Source organism: Scylla paramamosain, chromosome 14 (assembly GCF_035594125.1).
Source record: "Scylla paramamosain isolate STU-SP2022 chromosome 14, ASM3559412v1, whole genome shotgun sequence".
Taxonomy (NCBI): Eukaryota; Metazoa; Arthropoda; class Malacostraca; order Decapoda; family Portunidae; genus Scylla; species Scylla paramamosain.
This window is the reverse complement of record NC_087164.1, coordinates 4,332,423-4,349,722: the sequence shown is the minus strand read 5'-3', so window position 1 is coordinate 4,349,722 and position 17,300 is coordinate 4,332,423. Positions and strand designations below refer to the sequence as shown.

General features: G+C 42.8%; 1 protein-coding gene across 2 annotated transcripts in view; it reads right to left on the bottom strand.

Moving 5' to 3' along the window:
- Window positions 1-226: 226 nt before the first annotated feature.
- Window positions 227-17,300, bottom strand: part of LOC135106771 (inverted formin-2-like) — a 24,302-nt gene continuing 7,228 nt past the window's right edge. For both annotated transcript variants that reach the window (XM_064016063.1, XM_064016062.1), the window contains exons 6-16: window positions 16,515-16,630; window positions 15,864-16,023; window positions 14,936-15,108; window positions 12,119-12,198; window positions 6,947-8,159; window positions 4,632-4,748; window positions 3,718-3,858; window positions 2,762-2,940; window positions 1,831-1,940; window positions 1,253-1,428; window positions 227-995 (exon numbers count right to left, since the gene is read on the bottom strand). In XM_064016063.1, the coding sequence (XP_063872133.1) occupies window positions 756-995; window positions 1,253-1,428; window positions 1,831-1,940; window positions 2,762-2,940; window positions 3,718-3,858; window positions 4,632-4,748; window positions 6,947-8,159; window positions 12,119-12,198; window positions 14,936-15,108; window positions 15,864-16,023; window positions 16,515-16,630 (2,705 nt within the window). In that variant the 3' untranslated portion in view covers window positions 227-755. The remainder of the gene's footprint in view (window positions 996-1,252; window positions 1,429-1,830; window positions 1,941-2,761; window positions 2,941-3,717; window positions 3,859-4,631; window positions 4,749-6,946; window positions 8,160-12,118; window positions 12,199-14,935; window positions 15,109-15,863; window positions 16,024-16,514; window positions 16,631-17,300) is intronic.

Sequence of the window (17,300 nt, the reverse complement as noted above, 5' to 3'; positions counted from 1 at the left end):
TTTTAAACCTGAAGAAAACAGGATGTAACACAATGACGGGAAGGGTCTCAGACCAGGAAGTGACTTCCACTAACAAATCCACAATGCCTTTCAAACGTTCAGTTATGGTGTGACCTCACATTCTCGTCATGATGTAATTAACGAAGCTATTACGCTATCATACATTATCAACTAACATTCAGTAGCTAGTGCAAAGGATTCTTTCTCAACAATCAAAGTACTCATACTGTATTTTATTATTGTTTTTTATTAAATAACTCATTATTTACTTATTCTATATTCCTTAAAAGTTACTGAATATACATACCTATTTCACCATTTTACAAATTCTTGCTTGCAGAAGCGCTCAGTTAAAACATGGATGGCTAACAGTGTCCACCATACAGCAGCTTGACTCTTTACTGAAGGGCACAAGTTATACTCAGAAAAATAAACTATATATCTCATGAATAATCTGTTAAATCAACTTATATAGGAGGGTAAAATACAAAGCACAGAAAGCTTTTTGTCCTTTTCCTTTTATAGATCTGGTGTAGCATACATAGGAAAACAAATGAATCTTTACCTTTGAAGCATTTTCCCTCATTTTCGAGTCAGTGAGAATAACATCCCAGTGAATACAGCACACTTCATTTTGCATTGTCCAACGAGAAAAAAGCTCACCCCAAGCAATGAAAGTCAACCTGTCTTCTGTTAGGTAGGTCTTTCTTTTCACCTAATCCGGAATTGGAAGTGGAAACTTGCCCTGGTAAGCCTTAGTTTGACGCACTCATAGTCGGAGCATGTGATTTTTTTCTAAGCTTGAAGTCCCCTTTGCGTATATCAGCCAAGAGACGGTCAATCACACACCCACCACTGTCTTCTTGAGGGTTTGACAGTGGCGGTCCTTTTCCTCTCTTCTTGCCGCTGGTTGCCTCCCTCTCTGCCGCCTGCCGTCGATGCTCCTCTTCCATCCGCTTCTTTCGCTCCTCCCTCTTCCTTCGTGATTCGTTGTCCTGCGGGTGAAAGTACAGTTTGAGGAAAACGGTGGAAACACAAGTTAGAAGGTAACTAATGAGGCAGAGGCTGGCAGCCATGGCAGCCAGTATTGGGGTTGTGTTGTTTTTCCCTTACTGGTTCAGTGTCTTGTAGCAGGTTTGCAGCATCAGACTCATCCAGATATCTATGAATTTTGGAATTATGTAGAAATATAGTCTTTTTGTCTGTGTAGGAGCAAGAACGAATACAGTAAAAGAACCAAAGCTACACTCACCTTTCTGGCAGTCTGCACCTTACACGACAAAGTGTGAAATATAGACACACAGTCTTCCAGGCGGAACTTTGACTCGTCCTCACAGAAGTACTGAGCCAGCTTGATCTTGGAGCGCTCCAGCTCCTGGAGGCTAACTTGCAGATCATGCGTCACACCTGCTGCCTTCTTGGTGAACTCTGTATGGGAGAAATATTCAGATGATGATGCGTAAAGAAAAGCTGAACATCAAGCAAACATTACTCAGCTTCAGTGGTGGACAGTATCGCCAGTAAAAATAACAAAATATTTTTTTCACAGATCAAAGACAAAATATTATCGAGCAATTATTTTTCTCATGTAAAGCGTAAATTGTTCTTCAAGTTTTCATCACACACACACACAACACAACACAACACAACACAACACAACACACACACACACACACACACACACATACACACATACACACACACACACACACACACACACATACACACACACACAACACAACACAACACAACACAACACAACACAACACAACACACACACACACACACACACACACACACACACACACACACACACACACACACACTCACCTGAAAAGCGTTCCTGGATGTCTTTGGGAGCATCGTGTAACTTTTTGGTCAACTCTGTCAGGTCAGAGTTCAGTGTCCCAACCTCCTCGCTCAACCCCTCCACGCTTAACCTGTTGGGGGGCAGAGACTGTTATACCATCACACTCACACATACTATCAATTTTTCTAGTTCATATTTTTTGAAATCGCACTAATATATATATATATATATATATACATATATATATATATATATATATATATATATATATATATATATATATATATATATATATATATATATATATATATATATATATATATATATATATATATATTGAAGGTGATAGCCAATTAGGCGTTAATGATTTTCTTTAAAGTATTTTCTCTACACTTTAAAAGAGGTTAGAACACTTTTAAGGTGTAGAGAAAATACCTTAAAGGAAATCATTAACGCCGAATTGGCTATCACCTTCAATGAAGTATGCCTTAGAGAGAATCTCCTGCCCATATATACACTTTATATATATATATATATATATATATATATATATATATATATATATATATATATATATATATATATATATATATATATATATATATATATATATATATACACACACACACACACACACACACACACACACACTCACATACACACGATATGCAGTTTATGTGTGTCTTGGAAAAAAAATAGTTGGTGTAAATGAGTATGCAAAGGAAGAGGAGGCGAGGTGTTACGTGGCACGACAGAAAAGTATATGCACAGCTGCGGCTTGGGTTTCACTGCTGCCAACGTCATCCCTTGTGGCGAGTTTCCGCTGAAGAAAACGAGACATCAGAGACAATGATAATTATTAACTTATCCATAACTTGATCCGGTATTCAGGTCTGTGTGTGTGTGTGTGTGTGTGTGTCTGTGTGTGTCCATCACTTCCATCCCACCCACCTGGCAGGGGAAGAGAGGTCACCAAGGTTATCAAGGAAAGCGAGGATCTCAAGTTCCTTCTCGTCCACAGTCTCCACAATGTAATGCAGCAGGGTCATGCCGGGAGTGTTGGCGCGAGTTTCCCACAACTTGGAGATGGTAGGTAGCCGGAATCCGATGGCGTCCCCAGCGTAACTCCCCTGCGAAGTGGTGGTGTGTGGTAGCTTTAGTGCGCGTGATTTTGGCTGCGTGCCCGAGTTATGGCACAACCATAGCTTCATTGCGTGTAAACTGTATAACTTATCGGCCTTCTTACAGGACTATTTTGTAAACATTAAACACCTCAAACTCTAAAAAAAAAAAAAAAAACTCTTACGATGAATTTATAATTATTACTGTAAAATATTGAACGAATGGTAAGATTTGTGGAAATAAATGTATGAATAGATAACAAAAGGATTGAGCAATCTTCAGATCACACACGCCAAGTTAACATGCACGTAAAGTACCTCAATAATGTAAATTCATACCACTGACAGGTCTTGCATTTTTCTTGCAATAAGCTACAGATAAGCGTTCCTAAATGTTGGCCTGTAAGACAAAATGACAGGATCTACTGGTTGCCATGAAGAGCCCGCATGTGTGTGTGTGTGTGTGTGTATATTCCCTTTCATCATTTCTTCCCCACCCAGTGCTAGAAACTAATACACACTGATAATATTCCACCACCACTACAAAGGTGACGAGCCTCGCCAGGTTCATGATAATAATAATGTACTTATTGTATAAACAACTTCATGGTCTCAATAATCTACGATCATTACAGACTCGTCTTTGCTTGATCGGAGCAGGTCATTTTCGTCACGTAGCAACTTGAGAAACGTAATACCTGACTATATACATAGCTTGCTTTCCCACCAACAATCATAACATTTTCTTTCTTTCTTTTACAGTGATGAGGATAACGACCTACTTACCATGTTTATAAAGTTTCCCAGGGTAAGGATGTACGCAAAGAACTCCTTCAGGCTGTCGCTAGTAAGGATTTTGTCAGCGGTGGTGAGAAGCGAGGTGATCTGTGGCTTCAGTTTCTCTGCAGCGGGATACAGCTCTTCCATCTGGGGAATAGGAGCGAGTAACGGTTGTGAGGAAGTGAAATGTATAGACAAGGGATGAATGAGAAAAGAAAGGTGCAAGGACAGAAGGAGCTGCAGGAGTGAAGAAGCGAGAGGAAGGGGTAGGACGAAGGAAACACGTGAGAAGTAAGAGTGGGAGATACTGAGATGGAAAAGTAGTGAGGGAGGGCGAATATGTGAGTAGAGAACACCGGAAATACGTGGGAGGGAAATAAGTACATTTATAATGGAGAGTGAAAAGTAGAGATTGAAGGCGAATTGGTCAATCCAAGAATGTTCGTTAAGCTCCCGTCGCACTAGCGCTGGTGCCGTCGACCTCCTTACAAAGATGAACACTTTCAGACGCAGGATTGTAGGCCGCACAATTTTTCAGAAGCAGCGTCAACAGGCGAAGGTAAACATCCAATATATATATATATATATATATATATATATATATATATATATATATATATATATATATATATATATATATATATATATATATATATATATATATATATATATATATATATATATATATATATATATATATATATATATATATATATATATATATATATATATATATATATATATATATATATATATATATATATATATATATATATATATATATATATATATATATATATATATATATATATATATATATATATATATTATTTATGTATTAATTTCTTTATCCATCCATTTCTTTACTTATTTTTTACTTATTCATTTATATATTCAACCCACGGGCGTCAGTGGCGTACCTGTATCATGCCTTCGAGGCGCACCTGGTAGCCTTCCACCCGCAGCAGCTCTACGTAAAACTTTTCAGCGTCGCCCAGCTTGGCTTTGTCCCCTTGGTACTCTTTGATCATGCCCACCTGCAGAGCAACAAGTGGAACCCCTTGAGTAGACACACCTTAAGAGAAAAATTATGATGCGCCCACACACGCACGCGCGCGCGCGCGCGCACACACACACACACACACACACACACACACACACACACACACACACACACACACACACACACACACACACACACACACACACACACACACAGAAAGCTAGCTTGTGGGAAGATGATGCATTTAGAGATTTTTGATCATGGAAGAAAGTGACAAGATGCTTGCCTCAACTTTTTGTCCTGCCCTCGAATGCACTCCTGTTACGTGTAAATTAGATGCCTGACGAACCGAGATGCTCCATGAACACAATAATAGAAACCATTTAAAGGCTGTTTTATAAATAATTGCCGTTGATTGCAACAAAAGCACATATAACAGGATAAAATGTATGAATGGAGTGAACCTCGGAAAATATGAGTTAATTGCTAAATATCATGTCTTACAAGTGGAAAGTGAGCGCGAAAGAGGTACTGTACAAAGGAAGACACTGTTTTCCTATAAGAAGCTGTTTCTAATAAGAGGCACTATTCGATTGCGAGGGTGACGAAGTACTGGAAAGGCGGAGACAAACACAAAATTAGCAAAAGACAGATAAAAGGTGCAAGAACCACGACATAAGATCAATTACCAGAAAAGAAGCACATTGATAGAACCACAAGAGGAGCATACGTATTACTGAACATGACAGTGACTTGTAATTGTGTGAATGGAGACACGATGCGAAAGTTAGTGTCAGTGTTCATGACGCCACCTGGACTAAACCGATGGTAGTTTTATGGTTACCACATTAAAAATAATTCAATAAAATGAGAGTAGATAAGAGTGACCACTAAAAGTTGTGCTTATTCTAAGGCAGAAGACTGAAAAAGCTGAAATCTGTGGAGAGAGAGAGAGAGAGAGAGAGAGAGAGAGAGAGAGAGAGAGAGAGAGAGAGAGAGAGAGAGAGAGAGAGAGAGAGAGAGAGAGAGAGAGAGAGAGAGAGAGAGAGAGATGAATATTTATGATATCGAAGTACTTATGATATGGTCGTAACGAGCGAACAGGAAGGATGTGGTGATGCGATGAAATGGTAATATTGGAGAGCAGGAGTGTCAGGTACCAGGTGCTCAAGTGATGTGATAAATCAAGCCTCCAGAACAAAAGCACTGATACTGGAATGAGTTAGAAGCAGAGCTGATAGTACGATGAATACCAGTGATTTCAGGCCAAGGTTAAAAAAAAAAATAGAGCCAACAGGAGCCTAGATTCTTCCCATACTAGAACTACACACACACACACACACACACACACACACACACACACACACACACACACACACACACACACACACACACACACACACACACACACTAAAATAAAAACTTGAATTTAATCCTAAGATAAGTCATGTGATGGAGATGGGAAAAAGTAAGAGGAGACCTACATGGAATTATAAAATGAGTGAGGATACACTAATGAAATGTAATAAAGAAAAGGATTTGGGGTTGATTATGCAGGACACACTGTCACCAGAGAAACATATAAGTGGGATGTTTGGCTCTACATACAAGATGTTAAGTAACATTAGAGTGGCTTTTACCTACATGGGCATGGATATGATGGAAAATTAAAAATTACAACCATGATACGTCCCAAGTTGGAGTACGCTGCACATACGAAGAAGAATATAAAGAAACTGGAAAGAATACAGAGAAAAACAACGAAGATGGTGCCAGAATTGAAGGAAAAGACTTATGAAGAGCGACTGGAAGAAATGAGATTAATAACACTGGAAGAGAGAAGAAATGAGGAGACTTGATAATAAGGTGCTGAATAATAAACCGTATGGAAAAGGTAGACAGACAAGTTTTGGAGATGCATGCGAATGAGGAAACAAGATGTACAAGAGGACAAACAAAAAAGATTAAGAAGAGTAAATGTCTCAGTGACACCAAGAAATATAGTTTCCCGTGCCGAAGCATTGATCTCTGGAATAGTTTGAGTGAGGAGGTGGCTACAGTTGATAGTGAGAGCAAATTTAAAGAGAAATTGGATAACTGCAGATATGGAGACTGGATAAATGAACACTAGCTCGGACCCTGTACAGTACAACTAGGTAAACACACACACACACACACACACACACACACACACACACACACACACACACACACACACACACACACACACACCTCACTGTCTTCCGGCAGGATCCTTAAAAATCCTCTGAGTCGCTCTGCGCCGATCTCCGCACTTCGACACTGCCTGATGAGATCCGCCACCTCCGCATGCGATATTTTAAATTGTTTTAGGAAGATATTGACGTTAAGAGATTTTTTGGGATCCAGGAGAGACACTTCACTCGCCGACTGTGCACGTGAGGGACGCGGAGTGGGCGGGGCGCGGCTTTTCTGGCAGAACAGTTGCTCCACTTGTTGGTAGTTTATGTTAGCGATCGGCGAGACGCTCAAGTCTTGCTGCACTTCTTGCCACACAGAATTACTGATGGTGTGGCGGTTCACTTTGCTCCAGTTGAGATGCTTCATCTTGATGGTGGGGCGCGGCAGCCTTTGGCTCAGTGTGGCAGCGCGGGACAGGGCGGGTGGGGCGGAACCCCCACCTACGGGGGGAGGACCTCCAGGTATAGGAGGTGGAGGTGGAGGAAGAGGAGCTCCAGGTATTGGAGGAGGGGGAGGCGGCGAAGGAGCTCCAGGTAGTGGGGGTGGTGGTGGTGGTGGTGGTGGACCTCCTGGTAATGGGGGAGGTGGTGGTGGTGGTGGTGGTGGTTGACCTCCAGGTAATGGTGGAGGTGGAGGTGGCGGTGGTGGACCTCCAGGCAGTGGTGGGGGAGGAGGAGGAGGAGGAGGAGGAGGAGGAGGAGGAGGAGGAGGAGGAGGAGGACCTCCAGACTGTGGAGGAGGTGGAGGCGGTGGGGGTGGAGGAGAAGGGGCTGGAGGAGCACTAGGCTGGGGCGGTAGTTGGGGCGAGGGTGAGGGTGATAATTTAGAGTCTTGCCGGTAAACCTCACCAGACGAGGGGGGCGCGGGCGGGGGAGGAGGAGGAGGGATGGAGTTGAGCACGTGTATGTCCTTAACAGTGCTGGCGCTCTCCTCCACCGGGGCCCCGCGGAGGTTGAGTCCCTGACTGGCAGGTGATGAGGGCGGCTCGGGACTTGAAGGAAGACTGGAGGAGGGGAAGGGTCTCTCAGCAAACCCTTCCGGCACCTCCACATTAAGCTGACGAAGGTCGACAGGCGTCGGGGGGCGCATCATGCGGCGGGCGGTGGTCTGGGTCGCCACACTGCGCCTCTCCTCCTCGCCGGCCACCGATCGTGTCCAGCTGGATGCATGACCTCCCTCTGCAGCTCGCAGCCCGATGCGGTCCAGCAGCGCCCACACAGCGTCGCTATTAGACAATTATTACAGTAGTGTCACGATTACATGGCCACTAGACCATTTACATAGCCTTCAGAGGCAGCATCCAGAACTCACTAAGACTATAACCCTGAGTCACCAAAGCTGTTGTAAGCATGCAGCAGGAGATTCGCCAAGTCCTTATGAATTAAAGACATACTATGTCAATGCAGCAGAAACCATAATCTGTCTCCTACATGAAGGTGTGGCGCAACGCTCATGACAAACAAGGCGAGTCGCGTGTTCAAGCATGGACAGTCATCCGTCGCTCTTCAAAACCTAAATGAATACAGTAACACAAAATAATAATATGTAAGGCCTTACACAATTGTCTGCTAGTTGCGGCACTGAAAAAAGTGTATTTTTAACATAAGAAGTATGAATAAATAAATGCATAAATAACGCACGCGCGCGCACGCACGCACACACACACACACACACACACACACACACACACACACACACACACACACACACACACACACACACACACACACACACACACACACTTGGCAGCAGCCGACATCCAACAATTCAGTGTAGTGGAAGGTAGTAAAGCCATAGAAACCTGGTCCGCTGTTTACTGACGAGCACTGAATCAGAAGAGCCAGCCAGCTTCATACCGAATTTTCTGCGACCAGCTGCGAGGCACATGCGACTGTGACGTCATGAGGCAGGTGACGACCCGTGCCGGGCATCGTTACGTTATACTCCACTCAACCGCAATCCGAAGTGAGACGAAGCCTTCAAATATTTCATTATTGTTTGTCAGGTGATGACGGGGCCAGTGGTGAGTCACAGCAGACCACCTGAGCACTACGAAGGGTCTTCCATCCCCGCCATGTTATGACCAGAGACTGCAGACTGACATGCATTACACACTATCGGTTGCAGCACCAACACCTATTTTCGTTTCCTCACATCCCTCCACATGCGCCTGTTTCTTCATCATTCTAGACTCGTAGCTTCACACAACATAGACGAAGCGCTTGGCTATAGCCAAAGCCTTCTGGAAGGATTACGCAATTCATGTCTAGATGCACTAACATAGGACGGACTGCATACGATTGGGCACCGAGGCTGACGTCTCTGTTGTTAGACACTGCTAAGAGAAGTACGGAAGATGGCAATACGGTGCAGTAACCGATAGAGGGATGGAATGTTGACTAGCGCCCAATCGCCGCCACACTCGCCACTACCAGCCATGCCGTTGCTGCCACAGATGTTCATATTAACCGTAAGATAATTGGTTTCGACTTGCCAAGGAACATGCCAACGTAAACATTAAATAAAACTATAAATTTCTGCACGTGTGAATACAAAACCGCGGTATTTCACAGTGTAGCAACGTGGGTTCCAAATAAGGGGCATGGAAATTACAGTAAAAATTGAATAAATAAAAATCTGTCCCCAACGCGCACCGCAGTTGGTTACTTGTCTTACTCATCACACCTGAACAGCTCCGGGCTCCCGCCTCCCGCCCCCTCACCTGTCCTGCTCTACACCTAACCTACTTCCTTCCCTCATATCAATTATAAATCGATTTCAGAGTTTGCATCCACCTTTTTTTTTACTCACACCCCTATACACCCACCCAGCCACACACACACACACACACACACACACACACAGACACACACACACACACACACACACACACACACACACACACACACACACACACACACACACACACACACACACACACACACATATCGTATTCACACCGCATAGTGTATTGGTCAGCACGCTCGGCTAATAACTGAGAAGGCCTGAGTTCAAGTCCTGGCTGCGGCGAGGCAAATGAGCGAGCCTGTGTAGCCCCTGTTAACCCAGCAGCAAGTAGGTGTGGGATGTAAGCCGAGGGTTTGTGACCTCGCTGTCCCGTTGTGTACTGTGTGAGTGGTCTCAGTCCTACCCAAGGATCGGTCACCTTGAGGTATGAGCACTTTTCGTAGAGAACGACTGACTGGGTGACCAGCAGACGACCGTAGGTCTTCCTCCCTCTATTATATATATATATATATATATATATATATATATATATATATATATATATATATATATATATATATATATATATATATATATATATATATATATATATATATATATATTCAGGATCTTTCAAAATGGAATTGCCTCTGGCGTTTCGCTTCTACTAACACGGAGGAACTAAGGAGGTATTATTGTGATTTTACATATAATGGTTACTACTTCTGAGCCAGAGCTCCGTCTCTGTATGTTGAGCGCATAACAGATGATAGTGTCTGGCATGGAGGCGTACATTCCTCAGTCTTTCTCTTCCTAAACCTTCCAAACTTTGGTTTAGCGCAGCCTGTTCTCGTACTGGACATGATAGAGAGGTGGCCCACAAAAGTTACTTGAGCTTTCCATCACCTGAATCTCATGCACTTTATATTTCTGCCCGAAATCATGATAAGATTGTTGTTCTCTGACTACCCAAAAATTTCATCAATAGAAAATGTCAAAATCTTTCTGAATCTAACTCCCCTTGTGACTTCTGGCACCTAGCGAAAAATACTCGTATCTCAAACAATTTTTATTCTTCATCTTTCCCCCTTTCGTTTCAGCTTGATGGTACCACTGCCATCTCATCGGTCTCTAAAGTGAACTCTTTGCTCAAACCTTTGTTAAAAACTCTACAATGGATGGTTCAGGGCTTGTTCCTCCCTCTCCTCCAGCCTCCGACTACTTCATGCTATCCGTTAAGATCCTTCGCAGTAATGTTTTCCATGCTCTCGATGGCCTTAACCCTCGGAAGGCTTATGGACCTGATGGGGTCCCTCCTATTGTTCTCCGAAACTGTGCCTCCGTGCTTGCACCTTGCCTAGTCAAACTCTTTCAACCCTGCCTGTCAACATCTACCTTTCCTTCTTGCTGAAAGTTTGCCTACATTCAACCTCTTCCTGAAAAGAGTGACCGTTCTGATCTCTCAAACTACCGTCCTATTGCTTTAATTTCCGGCATCTCTAAAGTTGTTTTTAATTTGTCCTCAACAGGAAGATTCTTAAACATCTATCACTTCACAACCTTCTATCTAATCGCAAGCATGGGTTCCATCGAGGCCACTCTACTGGTGATATTCTCGCCTTCTCCGCCAAATCTTGATGAAACTTTCACTGTTGCCTTAGACATATCAAAATCATTTCATAGAGTCTGGCACAAAACTTTAAATTCCAAACTACTCTCGGCTTCTATCTCTGTAACTTCATCTTAAGTTTCCTTTCTGATCGTTCTATTGCTGTTGTGGTAGACGGTCACTGTTCTTCTAAGTCTTTTAACAGTGTTGTTCCTCAGGGCTCTGTCCAATCTCCCATTCTTATTTTAGTATCCATCAATGACGTTCTAAATCAAATTCATTGTCCTGTCCGCTCGTACGCTGATGATACCATCCCGCACTTTGTCCAACCCTTCATGAATTAAAGAATTCACGCAGGAAAGCCACAAAACGCCTGACTTTCTAAAATTTTAGATTGGGGAAGAGCAAATTTAGTGTTTTTCTGTGCCTCAAAAACTCAATTCCTCCATCTATCAACTTGACACAACTTTCCAGTTAACTATCCTCTCTTCTTCAATGACAGTCAACTGTCTCCTACAGTGAACATCCTCCTTTACTAATAATCTAAACTGGAAACTCCACATCTCATCTCTCACTAAAACAGCTTATATGAAGTTTGGCGTCCTACATCACCTCTGTCAGTTTTCTCACCTCCCCAGCTACTAACTCTGCACAGGGGCTTTTTCCGCTTGTGTATGGAAGGGTTTCAGTCACACTACTCTCTCGAACATGGTGTAATGGAAAGCATTTGATCTCCTCAACACCTCTCCTCTAAATGACTCTCTCTCTCTCTCTCTCTCTCTCTCTCTCTCTCTCTCTCTCTCTCTCTCTCTCTCTCTCTCCACTGGACACACCGGCGCATAGCTCACCTCTCCTGGTCGTCAGGGTTCAGCTGGGTCAGGTTTATCAGCAGCCCCAGCAGCTGGAGGGCGTGAGGCGTGTCCCGTACCTGGAGGAGGAGGAGGAGGAGGAGGAGGAGGAGGAGGAGGAGGAGGAGGAGGAGGAGGAGGAGGAGGAGGAAAAAGAACAGAAGGGGGGAAGAGGAACAGAGGGGAGGAGGAAAAGGAGGAGGAAGAGGAGGAGGAAAAGAACAGAAGGGAGGAAGAGGAACAGAGGGGAGGAGGAAAAGGAGGAGGAGCAATTATTTTTTTTTTCGTCTTTTTTTTTATGCACCTAACGCCAGTCACGTATTGTAGACTATCACACATGCAAGGGAAATTTATCGTATTTGCATTTTTTTTCCGTGATTTATTATTCTATATTAGCTTTTTACGACACTTATCTATATATTTTATATTATCTTATTTAATCTATTTACTCATATTTCTTAATCCATTTCTATTATATATTTGTTCATTCATTTATTATATATTTTCTTCTTTTTAAGGGGATAAATGTGTAGCGAGGCGGGAAGAACGGTGTGGCGGGAATAGGATGAGGAGACACGTGCCGGAGCTGCTTTTATGTGGCCTTGCTTGAAGTAATTACACAAATGACGCAAACTCCTTTTGCTTTCAGATGATGTGGTTTTTTGGTTGAACGGAAGCTGGATGAGCTAGTGTCGGTCATGACTGAGATGGCTGACTGGATGAACTGGTATGTAATGGCTTCCCTTTATCATTCATTCTAACTCCACAACACGAAAAAATACATTCATGATAAAGGATATACTGTAAGTTTGGAGCTGTTTCACTTATATTTCTAGACCGGAGTCACTAAAATACATCTCGTCTCGTTGTGTAGTGAAAATACGCCCTTCTTGGCCCAGCGAGTATTATACATTACTACACAGCCACGCCACTTAGAGTTCATTAAATTTTGTGCTTACACATCACGAGTTACGTACAATACACATGAATCAACGTGGGGCATGGAGCTTGAGTCGGGAAGGAAGGACTCGATGAAAGTCGAGTCCTTCCTTCGCAGCAGCTTTAAATGTTCTCGCAGCAGCTTTAAATGTTCTCTTGGGCAAAGGTTAAGATGAAGGCCTATAAATATTTTTGAATGAAGCAGCTTTCGTTATAGTAAAGTACACATTTCACCTTCAATGGATTTTTCGTTTCTACAAGCGCATACGTTACCTAGCGGCGCCGTAAAATGAAGCTAGAAAAGAAAAATATTCAGAAGATTAAGTATAAAGTTTCAGAGAAATAGTAATTGCTTAATTAAGGAGGGTCGGGTAGGCAGGTGGAAAACGCGTGGGTTTCCGAAGGACATGTGGTATGTCCGGATGGAAGGCAGAGTGGGGCAGGGTTAGGTTTACTTTCCCTTTCCTTCCCTACCCTGACAACAAGGACCACTGCCCCAAAGTTGCCATTAACTTTTTTTTTTTTTTGAGCGGGAAGTTGTTTAAAAAATAAAGTGGCAAGCCCTGGACATTGCAAATTTGTGAAGTATGAAACGAGAATAAATCACTGCAGAGGTGTGTGTGTGTGTGTGTGTGTGTGTGTGTGTGTGTGTGTGTGTGTGTGTGTGTGTGTGTGTGTGTGTGTGTGTGTGTGTGTGTGTGTGTGTGTGTGTGTGTGTGTGATTTCAAAACACCGGCAGTCGTTACCAATGTGACCAGCGGCAGAGCAAGGCGAGGGTTGAGGGGCGGGGGCCACAAAAAGCTCACAACAGGAATGTTCGCAGTTCGGGCGGAACACTGACCTTCCCACCCTGCAGACTGATACACAGCCCCCGAAGTGAGCGATCGTCCCTGGCGTCATCACGTGTGGCATGAGCCGCGCAGCTCGTTTTGTGACAAGCTTTCCTCATTGCACTTTCATTTTTACCACAGAGGGAAGGAGAGGTTGCATTTCGTGTGTGATCAAGTGGGATTTTTTTTCTTTGTATTTTGAACAACACATTACATAGTTACTATATGAAATGACAGGTTTATTAATTTTATTCATTCATTTACTTATTCATTAATTTTTATATGTGTGCTTTGCTAATTTTCTTTTCCTTGAAGTGAAGCAAAACCAGTCAAAGTGTTATTCAGTTATCGATGTATGTTGCCATACAAAGTTGCAGAGTAGTAGAGTGATGACATTGATTTAGCAATTAATATATCTTAGCAAACTGACAAGGCTATTTCCTACTTATAGTCAGCGAAAGTCAGCCAGTATTAGATGTCAATAATTAATGTTCAGTGAAACGATGGTCTTTGTTATGCTGCCCTTAGTGCTGAGATGTTGAATGCCACGAAACAACAACATAAATATAACGCTGCTCTGATCCTTTTATAAGTAAAATAAATTATATCTATAAATGGCGATTTATGCCATTTTAGTAAAGCCTCACGTTCCATGGTTGTCACAATGACTGAAACATTTACTTTCCAAAATTGTTTGTTCTAAATATTCATGACATCGGTAGATAAATGAGCATAACGTGAAGTTGGAAAGAAGTCAGAGTCGATTCACGCAGCCTCTACCCAAGGATACGTTCATCGCGAGACAGAAAAAAATGTGTCCGAAGTGTCACCGCTTATAATATTATGATTCATGTAATCTCGTAATATATTCGCAGTATGATTTACCTTAGAAGATCCATTACTCCCTAGAAACTGATCAAAAAGGTTCCACATCAAAATACAACATGCTATTAAAATAGTCTATATTCGTCGCTAAACTATTTCACACATCATAACAAGCAGGTGTTACTACGATAAGGTAGAATGAAGTGTGCGATATCCAACTCACCTTGACGAAGAGCGAGTTGAAGGCGTCGTAATGGTTGAGATGGTGGGCGGCGTCCGGCCCGAACAGCTGCTCCAGGTCGTCCTCGTAGCTGTCTTCAAATGCGGCAACCTGCACCGCTAGAACCTCGTTGTTCTTTGCCCGCAGGGAGTCCAGAAGGCCCAGCAGATCCAACCCTGCAGCGGGAACAGTGATGCCGATTGTACGAGTAATATAAGCAGTAATAGTAGTAGCAGTAGTAGTAGTAGTAGTAGTAGTAGTAGTAGTAGTAGTAGTAGTTGTAGTAGTAGTAGTAGTAGTAGTAGTAGTAGTAGTAGTAGTAGTAGTAGTAGTAGTAGTAGTAGTAATAAGAGACGAAAAAGAGAAACATGAGATGAAGGTGTGGGAGAAGACAAGACAGAATTATGGCCGCCTAGAGCAGGAATCTGAGATCGTAACACTACTGATAAACACAACTAAGGAAGAGAGAGAGAGAGAGAGAGAGAGAGAGAGAGAGAGAGAGAGAGAGAGAGAGAGAGAGAGAGAGAGAGAGAGAGAAACGGCAGCATTATGTCATTCAACCGGATGAACGCGAAAGAGAACACCAATATCGGAAAGCTGAATACGAACAAAACTGAAAGAAACTTAAAGAAATCACTGAACATATTTTTCCAATAATTATCTTCAACTTTTTAGACGCATATATTTTGTACTAATATCTTAAATAGTTTCGTAAATTGGAAAATCACTGTCCTTCATTAACCTCCAAAGCAGTATAAAAATTGCTTGCGTGTAGACAGAGAAGACAAAAGAGAGAGAGAATAACAGGTTAATCTTATCTTCTTTTTTAACCTACATAAATACGTAAGAGAGTTAAGTACAAAAATTTTATGATTCAAGGAAAAAACAAAAAAAACTGTGCAGCAGAGAAAGGTTTAGTGATGAAACTCACCAATAAACTCATTCCTAAGAGCGGTCCGCGTAGGGAGGCTGCCGGCCCCCAGCACCACGCAGTTGATGAAGGCAAGGAGAGTTGTCTGGTATTCCACCACCTCCGTCTCCTTTAGCTCCTCCACCACCAGTTGGAACCTGTACCGCTGCTTTTTGTACACCTGTGGGACGCAGCAGCAGCAGTAGTAGTAGTAGTAGTAGTAGTAGTAGTAGTAGTAGTAGTAGTAGTAGTAGTAGTAGTAGTAGTAGTAGTAGTAGCAGCAGTAATAGTAGTAAAAGTGGTAGTGCTAGTAGTAAAGGAGACTATATAGGAATAATTATGGAGTTCTGTCATAAGAGATGAGAGGAGGAGGAGGAGGAGGAGGAGGAGGAGGAGGAGGAGGAGGAGGAGGAGGAGGAGGAGGAGGAGGAGGAATAGAGTGGCCTTTAATTGACATGCAGGAGAGAGAGAGAGAGAGAGAGAGAGAGAGAGAGAGAGAGAGAGAGAGAGAGAGAGAGAGAGAGAGAGAGAGAGAGAGAGAGAGAGACTACGATACAAACGCAAAACTCTTTCCCTGTTTAAAGATCTACAATGTTTCTGGACATTCGTAATTGCGATGAACCTTTGCCAGCAGTATTTCAATAAGAGTGCGGGGAAGGAGGCGACCCTTACCTTGTAGTTGTTGAGGGCGTCGAGGGCCAGGCCGTGACCACATTCCGAGTACACACACAGGGCGGACAGAAGCTCAAACACTTGCTTCTTCACCAGCATGTTCTTGGAGTCGAGCGCTGCCAGAGAGTAGAGAGGGAAGTGTAGCTAGTGATGTGAGGGAGTGTCCATTTATGGGTACTTTTGTTGCAGCTATTTAGGGAATAGTTTGAGTTATTAGGGGTAGTAGAAGAAAACATAAACATTACTTCATATGCAAAGTTTCATATACGAGAAATTTCTCTTTATTTTTTTCTTTTCTTTTTTTTTTCATTCCCACACCGATAAGCTCTCTCTCTCTCTCTCTCTCTCTCTCTCTCTCTCTCTCTCTCTCTCTCTCTCTCTCTCTCTCTCTCTCTCTCTCTCTCTCTCACGCACACACACACAAAAAAAAAAAAATCATCTTTCCACCAGGCCATACAGTGTGAGAGGGGCGGTGGAGGAGAGGATGAGCCGCTGCGTGCATGGTTAACATGCACCCGATAGTCTCTGGTCCCTGGTGCACTCAGTAACACCAGGAGCGAAGGGAGGATGATGCTGCACAGTATGATATTGAGGTGCACACTTTGAATCTGCGTTATCGTAAGATGTCAAGTTTTTGTCTATCAACACTAATTAATATACCACATGTGATTAATGGGTAATTTCTGTTCCTCCTCCTTCCCTGATAACTGTTCGAAGCTCAAATTCTCTCTCTCTCTCTCTCTCTCTCTCTCTCTCTCTCTCTCTCTCTCTCTCTCTCTCTCTCTC